The following is a 10,596-nucleotide window of genomic DNA, read 5'->3' on the forward strand; positions in this document are numbered from 1 at the left end:
TGGTGCTCCGGCAAGCTGTTCGTGTCGCAGACCAAGGCCCTCTCCTCCCCTAACGGTGTTACTGCGGTGAAAAAGGCGACCGCCCTTACGGCCAGTGAGGGCAAGAAAACGCCAAGTTCGAAGCGACCCAAACGCGCTACCATTAAGGCGAAGCGTCGCCTGGATGGTGCACCGGAGCCTGAAGGGCGTGTGCCCAAGAAGGCAAAAGGCACTAGACAGGCACAAGCTGCTGAGCCACAAGCTGGCCCCAGCCAGCCATCGGTACTCGCCGAAGGGGATGCGAATCCTTGGCAACTGGTCAGTAGGGTGCGAAAGTCAAACACCCCTCGACCTACGAAGAAGCACAGAGAACAGACATGGATCCTCGAACAAAATTTCTGTAAAAACGTGTGTAAAGATTTAAATCGCACCTCAGCGCCGCCAACGCAGGCTGCCCGACATAAAAACTCAATCTCACTAAGTGATGGCGTTGGCATACACTACATAAACAATGTAGTGCTGCCACCTAGGAGCGAGCCTAGGAGCGATTCGGAATGAACACTAGCGCTAAAAAGTAAAACACGGCAAATTTTAACCATATTCATCAGCACACTAGCACCGCGCAACGGGGGCATAACGACATACTTCAAAATGACCAAAACAAACTTTTACACAAGCACGCGAATGAAGATGAACGTCTGTTCTCTGTGGAAGAAGGTTAGAGACAGAGGCGAGGCCTTGTTGGTGAAAACCGACAAGGACAAATACACCGATGTCCTGAAATCGCTGCGAGCGGCCGATAGCCTATCGGCCCTGGGCCAGGATGTGCGCAGCGTTAGACGTACCAAGAACGGTGAAATGATCTTGGTACTGAAGCGTGGCGCGCAATCCAGCGGGGTGGCTTACAAAAAGCTTGCCCAGGAGGTCTTGGGTGACGGCGCTCAGGTCAGGTCGTTGGGTGCGGAAGTGACCCTCCAGTGTAAGCAGCTGGATGAGATCACGATTGCGGAAGACGTCGTCTCTTGCCGTCAAAGAGCAGTGCGGCACAGAGGTTGAGCGGTCCTCTGTACGTCTGAGAGGGGGATTCTTTGGTACGCAGGTCCCCTGCACAACGGGAAGGTACCCCGTTCAAGAGGTTGTACACTCCTCCGCGGGAGGGGGGTCGCGATGGCCAAGATCAATGGGGTGTTCTATTGTAGCTGCTACGCCCCACCAAGGTGGCCAATGGAACAGTTCAACCAGATGATCGACAGGCTATCGTCCGACCTAGTAGGTCGGAGCCCGTTCGTTATAGCGGGAGATTTTAATGCTTGGGCAGTGGAATGGGGCAGCCGCTGCACCAATCAGAGGGGACAAGCGTTACTCGAGGCACTTGCAAAACTCGACGCAGTGCTTGTCAATGACGGAGCCAGTAGCACATTCCGTAGGAATGGGGCCGAGTCATGGATAGATGTAACGTTTGTCAGCCCCAGTCTGGTCTCGGACCTGGACTGGAGGGTAGACGAGGGCTACACCCATAGTGATCACCTAGCAATTCGCTTCAAGATCAACTATGGTGTGCAGCGTCCGAGGGCGGGTGATCCCTGTCAGGTCCGTGGGTGGAAGACCAATCACTTCGACAGCGAAGTTTTCACCGCGGCCCTGGGACTGGAAGCCAACACTGAAGGTCTAAGCGGGGATGCGTTGGTAGCTGTCCTATCACGCGCGTGCGATGCTACTATGCCGAGGAAAGCCCTGCCAAGAAATGGCAGACGCCCGGTATACTGGTGGAGTGCCGAAATTGCAGCCCTACGATCAGCCTGCCTCAAGGCTAGACGTAGGACGCAACGAGCCCGCACCGAGGAGGAAAGAGCGGTCCGCCTGGAAGTGTTTCAAGCTGCGAGACTGGCCCTTAACAAGGCCATTAAGAGCAGCAAGAGAGCGTGCTTCGACAACCTGTGCGAGGGTGCCAATGCGAATCCGTGGGGTGACGCCTATAGGATCGTGATGACCAAGACCAAAGGGGGCTCTTCACCCCCCGAACGGTCACCGGACCGGTTGGCGAGGATTATCGAAGTACTCTTCCCGTCCCGAGCCACAAGTCCCTGGCCTCCTCCTACGCTGCAAGGCGCTGGGAGTGTAGCCGAAATGGTGGCTCCGGTGACGAACGAAGAGTTACTCGCAGTGGCTAACACCCTTGCGATGAACAAAGCTCCAGGCCCCGATGGAGTTCCAAACAGTGCACTCAAGGCAGCGATCATAGCGAACCCGAACATGTTCAGGCTAGCTATGCAGAGATGCCTGGATGAGTGTTGTTTCCCTGAGAGATGGAAAAGGCAGAAGTTGGTACTGCTGCCGAAGGCCGGGAAGCCTCCGGGTGACCCATCGGCGTACAGACCAATTTGCCTGATCGACACGATGGGTAAACTGCTCGAGAGAATCATCCTCAACAGGCTCACCACATACCCCAGTTTGGTTTTCGGAAGGGTAAGTCCACGGTGGACGCTATCAATTCAGTCCTCAAGACTGCAGAGGTAGCGATCCAACGGAAAAGGCGAGGAATTCGATACTGTGACACTGGACGTTGTAAGGGAAGTTGCTTAAAATTACTTAAACGTGTATTATTATAAACCACCTTTTATATGTATCTTGCATACTCTGACACACCAACAAGATTGTTACAAACTGAATAAAGACATTCTGTACCGAGACGCCGTGAACTGTACACTTATTTATATCACATGGTGTCAGAATTGGAAAGTGCTAGTGCAAAAATCGCTTTATTTAGTGATTAGTTAGTGAAATTCGGATTCCTGAATGGATTACCGATGACTATTTTGATATTTGGAATAGTTTGAAAGCAGCGGGAAAGGTTTTCACCGGGAAAACATGAACGACAGTAATAAGGTTATGTCGGCTCACGTAGCGTCGATTAAACCACCGAAACCACTCATCATCGAAGAAAACATGGACGCCAAATGGAAGCAGTGGTGGCGCCAGTTCAATTGGTGGTCGGTCGCAACGGAGCTGGAAAGCAAACCCCCACAGATACAAGCGGCGACATTTTTAAGCTGTATTGGTGAAGAGTGTGTCCGAGTGCTTGATACTTTCGGTCTGTCAGACTCCCAAGAGAGAGACATAAAAGTGCTGAAAGATAAATTCGAAGCATATTTTGTTCCGAAATCGTGTCTTACGTACGAACGGTACGTGTTTGGCAGAATAGTGCAGAACGCGAGTGAACAGTGCGATACATTTTTACACGAGTCCGCGAACAAGCAAACCGATGCCCTTCCAGCGCGTTACCCGATCCTATGCTAAAAGATAGCATCACCGCCCCCACACTCCACCCGAACTAGATCCCGCACTTGCTGAATGCTGCTACTGATCTGCAGAAAACAATTGACATGGTCCAATGCACCGAGTTCATCATTGACGTTTGAGCGGTGCGCTGTTTACTAAGAATGAATACTTTTCATTCATCGAGTTCATGCAAGTGTTCATTTTAGTAAACAGCGCCCGTCTCAAACGTCATTGTGTTCACTCGGTGCATTGGACCATAGTGCGCAGTTTCGAGCAATCAGTGAAGCAGACAAAAGTGATGTTAGAGAAACCGGCTCTGGAAGTTGATTCTGTTCGACAGAAGAAACTAGAGAATGATGCTCAAAGTGAAACGCTGTTTCCATGTAATCGATGCGGGCGGGAGCATCGACGGAAGATGTGCCCAGCGTTCAACAGAAAGTGTTTAAAGTGCGGAAAGAAGGGGCATTTCGCAGAAAAGTGTTTTGGTAGTGGTGCTTCCAGTTTCATACGCAGAGAAGGGAATACGCGATATGTGAAAACATTGGAAGTGGATGATGAAGAAGAACTGTCAGTGGAAGAATTGTACATCGCTGCAATCGATGACGATGACGAACACAGTGATGAAGTGTGGTACGAAACGGTGAAGATAAATGGGAAGAGCATCACATTGAAACTTGACAGCGGTGCTGCATGCAACGTGCTACCGTGGGATATTTTTCGTACACTGGGTGAAAGTCTGAAGCAGTCGAAAACGAAGAGACTCATATCATACACAAACCACAAGGTGAATGTGAAAGGTGAAGTTGAACTACCAGTGATGGTGAGGGGCCGTCGAGAGAGTGCAACATTTAAAATAGTTGATGGGGATGTCATACCTATCCTTGGGAGAAAAACAAGTGTTCGTTTTAACCTGATTGCGCGACTGGACGAGGTGAATATGGAAAGCTCCCTGTTTAGTGGTCTCGGTTGTGTTAAAGGATTTATCTACGATATCGATTTAGTAGAGAATCCGGCATTCCAAAATGACCCACCAAGAAGAATACCACACGCGTTACGTGCGACCGTTAAGGAGGAATTGGATTTGATGCTGAAAATGGGCGTCATCGAACCAATTGCAGAACCGACACCAGTTCTCAATGCTATGGTAATAGTACGACAAAAAGGTAAGCTACGAATTTGTATTGACCCATCCCAAGTGAATAAGAACCTCCTCCGGCGCGTACATCCGCTTTCCACAGTAGAAGAAATTTCAGCGCGAATTGTCGGATCTCAGCGTTTCACGATATTGGACATGAAAAAGGGGTTTTGGCAAATACCGGTATCAGACAGAACAAAAAAGTACTTGGCATTTGGCACTCCTTGGGGACGGTACACTTGCAGAAGATTACCTTTCGGTCTAGCATCGGCGCCAGAGGTATTTCAAAAATTGATGAGCTCCTTATTGGAAGGGATCGACGGAGTTGAAAGTTCAATGGACGACATTCTCATTCATGCCGTGAGCGAAAAAAGGCTGAATGAAATTACAGAAGTGGTACTGGGACGAATTAGGAGCGCAGGGTTGAAGCTTAATAAGGAAAAATGTATTTTTAATCAATCAACCGTCAAATTTTTGGGGCACTTAGTTACCGATGTTGGTCTGAAAGCTGATCCTGAAAAGCTCGAAGTAGTACAAAAATTAAAACGTCCGACAAATAGACTGCAGCTGCAAAGAGTACTAGGAACAATTACCTACCTGGGAAAATTTATTGAGAATCTTTCGTCGATAACTGAGCCATTGAGAAGGCTTTTGGTGAAAGATGTAGAATGGTTTTGGGGTAATGATCAAGAAGACGCGTTTTTGAAAATCAAGCATCTTATGATAACCCCACCCATTCTAGCATACTATGACGTGGAAGCAGAAGTAACCTTGTCTGGAGGTGCTAGGTCCCAAGCATTCGGTGCAGTGCTCCTCCAGAACGGCAAACCTGTTGCTTATGCGTCTAAATCATTGACGAAAGCACAAGAAAATTACCCCAAATCGAAAAAGAGGCGGCTGCAATTCGATTTGCGTGTAACCGATTCCATGACTATATATACGGAAAAAATTGGAAATCGAGACTGATCATAAGCCTTTGGAATCGATATTTAAAAGACCCTCGATCAGGGTTCGGATTTCTCACTCACTCACGCGACAACAGATCACTCCACCATGCATTTTATCCGGATAAATTACAGTGCGATAAACTCCGGCACAAGCGATGGTGCGAAAAATTGTTATCCTTCTTCCCATGTTTCGCGAAAATCAAATGCTGCTTACTTTGCCAAGCTGATTGAATCTGACGATGCGCCACGATAAGTAGAAGGTTCAATACAGCAGTTTTTCCCTCGCTTTCAATCAATTCATGTGGTAGTGTGGTTGTAGAGGTCGCTCTGAACATTTTAAAATTGTTTTGGGTTCGAATCCCGTTGCGGTCCTAAATTTTTGTAAATATGCTTGTAAAATTTATCTGGTGAGGCGACGAGAAGGAAAATATGTGGATTAAAATTAAATTATCCGGCGATCCGGCGCTCACGAATTTATCACCCGCCATTCTATCCGGATAAAAATGTTGTGTGAGAATACTTCCTCACAGGGGAACATGAAAAATCACTCTCCGCTAAATGGATTAATCGCAGGTTTTTGTTCATATGAGTGAGAATTCTGAAGCCTGCCCTCGATAGAGCTCCTGCCCGACTAAAACGTATTCTTCTTGACGTGGTCCAATATGCCCCAGTTATCAAGTACAAAAAAGGATCTGATATTCCTTTGCCGGATATACTTAGCAGAGACATAGACAATGTGGTGTCAAGGGAACAGTCCGACGAATTAGAAGTACACATCGTGCTGCAAATGTCGAAGCCAGCCCGGTTAGAAATTGTTGCAGAGAGCTCAAGAGATCCGGAAGTGGTCAGCCTAGTTCAAATTATAATGGACGGTTGGCCAAATGAAAAACGTTTGCTTCCCGAAGTCCTTCGAAAATACTGGTCGTTTCGAGACGAAATGGCAGTATACAATGGTTTAGTGTTTCGGTCACATCAAGTAGTGATACCAGAGAGCCTTAGGAACAAGATGCTCAAAGAGATACACAAGGGTCACACCGGAGTTCAAGGGTGCACTCGTCGAGCTAAGCAGTCATTATTCTGGGTCGGAATGACAACAGATATAGCGGAGATGGTTGAAAAATGTTCTGTATGCCAGAAATATCAGCGATGCAATGTTAAGCATGAGCTGATGAACAACGAAATTCCTGCACTTCCATTCGAAATAGTTTCCTCGGATCTGTTTTACTTCGACGGTAGCGAGTATTTGTTGATAGCTGACAGCTACTCAGGATATTTTGATTTCGTCAAATTGAAAGAACCCACAGCGAAGGCAGTCATCGAAAAGTTGAAGCTATGGTTTGCAACACATGGGATACCAAGAATTCTCTACACCGATAACGGACCCCAATATTCAGCTCACGATTTCGCTAAATTCAGTCAAATGTGGTCATTCGACCATGTCACGTCTAGTCCGCATTTTCCAAGAAGTAACGGATTAGCGGAGAGGTTTGTGCAGACTGCAAAACAAATGCTCAAGCGATGTGCGGAGGATGGTTCAGATGTTCAGTTGGCACTTCTTTTGCTACGCAACACACCACGAAATGATAAATTAGAGTCACCCAGTCAACGATTGATGAGCCGTACATTGCGTTCTACCATTCCAGCATCGGATGTTGTTCTCAAGCCTCGTATAGTCAACTGTGTTCCGGAAAATCTGAAGGATGAACGGCTACAGCAGAAGAAATACGCCGATAGAGGAGCGGTAAAGCCACCGGAATACGATGAAAAGCAAGCCGTCATGCTACAAGATACGAAGACCAAGCTTTGGGAAAGAGGAAGAATAACTAAGGAACTGGAGCAACCTAGATCATACATGGTACAGTTGAGAAACGGGAATATTATTCGAAGAAATGTTCGGGACATCAAACAAAGGACGGTTTCTGCCTACGAAGAACCCGTTGGTAAGTCTCTATCAAGCCAACCTTCGCTTGCCGACAACATTTATCAAGATCATCAAGTTACGGATGAAGAAGTTTCCCGAAGTCATCAGCAACCTGAACAAAGTTTCACGCAACCCATCAGTCCCACGAGAACAAGAAGCGGAAGGGTGGTTCGTGCTAATCGTGATACCGATTTCGATTATTACTAGATTGTTTGAAGGGGAGATGTAAGGGAAGTTGCTTAAAATTACTTAAACGTGTATTATTATAAACCACCTTTTATATGTATCTTGCATACTCTGACACACCAACAAGATTGTTACAAACTGAATAAAGACATTCTGTACCGAGACGCCGTGAACTGTACACTTATTTATATCACAAACGTGAAGAACGCATTCGACAGCGCAAGCTGGGACGCCATCGCACTCTTGTTACGCCGGCTTAGCCTGCCGGTGGGACTGTACCGGATCTTGGAAAGCTACTTCCAGAACCGTGTGCTGTTATACGAGACCGATGCCGGTCAGAAAAGTGTTCCTATTACCGCAGGAGTCCCGCAAGGGTCAATCCTGGGCCCGGTACTATGGAACCTGATGTATGACGGGGTTCTGAAGCTAAAGTTCCCTCCTGGTGTGAAGATCGTCGGCTTTGCTGACGATGTAACCCTAGAGGTCTACGGGGAGTCAATCCCCGAAGTAGAGCTAACCGCAGAACACGCGATCAGCACTGTGGCGGACTGGATGAGTGCGAGAGGCCTTGAGCTCGCTCAACATAAGACGGAGGTGGTTATCGTCAGCAGCAGTAAGTCGGCACAACATGCAATTGTACACGTGGGAGACGTCGCGATCACTTCAAAGCGGAGTCTGAAGATTCTTGGGGTCATCATAGACGACAAGCTTACCTTCGGTAGCCATGTCGAATATGCGTGCAAGAAGGCTTCGACTGCTGTGGCGGCATTATCGAGGATGATGTCCAACAGCTCCAAGGTGTGCGCCAGTAGACGTAGGCTACTGGCAGGCGTTGCCGCATCTATTCTTAGGTACGGCGGCCCGTCCTGGGCAAAAGCACTGGGGGTAACCAGTTACCTGCGGAAACTGGAGAGCACCTACCGCTTGATGTGTCTCAGGGTGATATCGGCCTACCGCACGGTATCGCACGACGCATCCTGCGTGATAGCGAGTATGACGCCAGTCGGGCTGGTCATCCGGGAAGACGAGGAGTGTTTTGACCTACGTGGCACCAGAGGAGCCCGCGAGCGTACCAGGGTGACTTCGGTTGCCAGATGGCAGCGCGAGTGGGAAAACTCCTCGAAAGGTAGGTGGACCCACCGGCTGATTCCTAACATATCAAGCTGGGTGGGGAGACCCCATGGGGAGGTTCACTTCCATCTGACACAATTCCTGTCAGACCATGCCTGTTACCGACAGTACCACCACAGGTTTGGACACGCGGAGGTCCCCGTCTGCCCTGACTGCCCAGGTGTTGACGAAACTACAGAGCACATATTGTTCGTATGTCCTCGTTTCGACGTCGAAAGAAGAGCAATGCTAGACGTTTGCGGCCGGGACACAACTCCGGATAATCTTATCCAGAGGATGTGTCAAGCGGTGGAGAAGTGGAACGCAGTCTCGACTGCAACCACTCAGATTGCCTGCAGCTTGCAGAGAATCTGGCGCGCCGAGCAACAATCGACAAGCATGACTAACTTGTGATTGGTTAGTTAGAGCGAAAGTGCCGAACGCGGAGAAGTGTGTGAATGGTCTGCCCATGCAGAGGTAATGGCGCAGCGGGTGGCAACCGAGATCGTCACCTCGAAGCATGGCAGAAGTGTGAATGAATAGGTGTATGTATGGACTGCACACGCCGCGCTGGGAGTAGCGCAGGAATGTTGGTTCCTACGACTACTGATACCCCGCGGCGTGGCAGAGGAGTGTGGGTGAGCATCCAAGTCAGTCTCACATGGTACGAAAGGAATGAGTTGAGTTGAGCTAGTCTCATATGGCATGAGCGAGGTGAGTCAGACTCACATGGTATGTCAGAAGTGGGAACCTAAGTGAAATGTCCCACAAGGGATGCCAGAGGGAGTGTTAGGTCGAATGACTAGAGTGTCAGCGCGAACTGAATGAAAGAGGTGAGCAGTCTCACATGGTATGATAAAGGTGGGCATACAAGCCAGTCCCACATGGCATGAGAAGGGTGGGCACAAAAGTCAGACTCATAGGAGCGTTAGCGTGTGTGCAAGCATGGAGTGCACACACTTAACTCATTTCACCGTATTCGGTAATTTTACTGAAATCTCAACAGCAGAACTGTTCGGTAATTTATTTTACAGATTTTTGTAATTTTTCCATTGCTCAACTGTCAAAATCACCGAAAATCAGTTAAATGATTTACCGAACAGTTCTGTTGTTGAGATTTCGGTAAAATTTTACCGAATTCGGCGATTTATTTTAAGTGTGCATGAGCGTGAATCAAAGGTTTGAGTGGGCATACAAGTTAGACCCACATGGCATCCCAAGCAACCAGTAGTTCGGATAAGAAGGGCTATTTTGGCTTATTCAGCTCTCATTTTAAGTAATTTTTTGTATGTAACGGAACTTTAAGTGAACTTTAAAGTTTCGTTAAGGATGCTTGGAACTTGATGTGAACCATAGTGAACCAATTAGTTCGGTTAAGAGTAAATTTAAGTAAAATCTGAACTTCTGGTTGCTTGGGATGAGAAGGGTGGGCACACAAGTCAGACCCACACGGCATGACAGAGGTGCAACAGAGTATGTAGGGTGTTTGAGGGTGCGATAGAGCGAACACCCAAGTCAGACTCGCATGGGACGGGTGCCTGTGTGAGCGAGTACGTTAAGTACTTCCATCCCCCAGAAGTAGTGCTGGGAGGTACAGTGACTACACGTAAAAAAAGTAATTATTTTATTTATTCAATTTCATTCATAGCATCCATAAAGTACAAACTTATACAATTCATGACACCATTAATAATCTATACTTCGTATATGCATGAAATACATTCAGTGTGCAAATATGTTGTATATTATTTTGCCATGAAAAGTATAAGTTTTCCTTTATGGCAAAAAACGTATTAGGATTTTCTTATACATTTCACTTCATTAGTGTATGAACATCCAGTCAACATGGCGCTCGAAAGCATTTCATTCAATTCCGTTGTTATAGATGAATTGAAGCTGCCTGCAGAAGCCTTAAATATTTTTATTGGTAATTATTTTAAAATATTATCATTTTACTTGTAATTTAATGTATATGTTTCTTTTTGTATTAACAATTAATGACATCGATGTGCAGCCTAGTTCTGCCGAACGAGCTATCA

At 47.4% G+C, this 10,596-nt stretch overlaps 1 protein-coding gene across 1 annotated transcript; it reads left to right on the forward strand.

Annotated features, from left to right (window-relative positions):
• The first annotated feature begins 3,556 nt into the window (after positions 1-3,556).
• Positions 3,557-7,604, forward strand: LOC134207328 (uncharacterized). The gene is made up of 2 exons (XM_062683047.1): positions 3,557-4,421; positions 6,984-7,604. The coding sequence occupies exons 1-2, from the start codon at positions 3,557-3,559 to the stop codon at positions 7,466-7,468; spliced, it is 1,350 nt and encodes a 449-aa protein (XP_062539031.1). The 3' UTR covers positions 7,469-7,604.
• Positions 7,605-10,596: the final 2,992 nt, after the last annotated feature.

The sequence above is a fragment of the Armigeres subalbatus genome, chromosome 1 (assembly GCF_024139115.2).
Source record: "Armigeres subalbatus isolate Guangzhou_Male chromosome 1, GZ_Asu_2, whole genome shotgun sequence".
NCBI lineage: Eukaryota > Metazoa > Arthropoda > Insecta > Diptera > Culicidae > Armigeres > Armigeres subalbatus.

Excerpts from the sequence above, each read along its gene's own strand:
- LOC134207328 (XM_062683047.1), top strand. The coding sequence starts at position 3,557 with ATGTTAGAGAAACCGGCTCTGGAAGTTGATTCTGTTCGACAGAAGAAA. Across the intron at positions 4,422-6,983 it reads GGTAATAGTACGACAAAAAG|CATCGGATGTTGTTCTCAAG; the intron begins GTAAGCTACGAA and ends CTACCATTCCAG.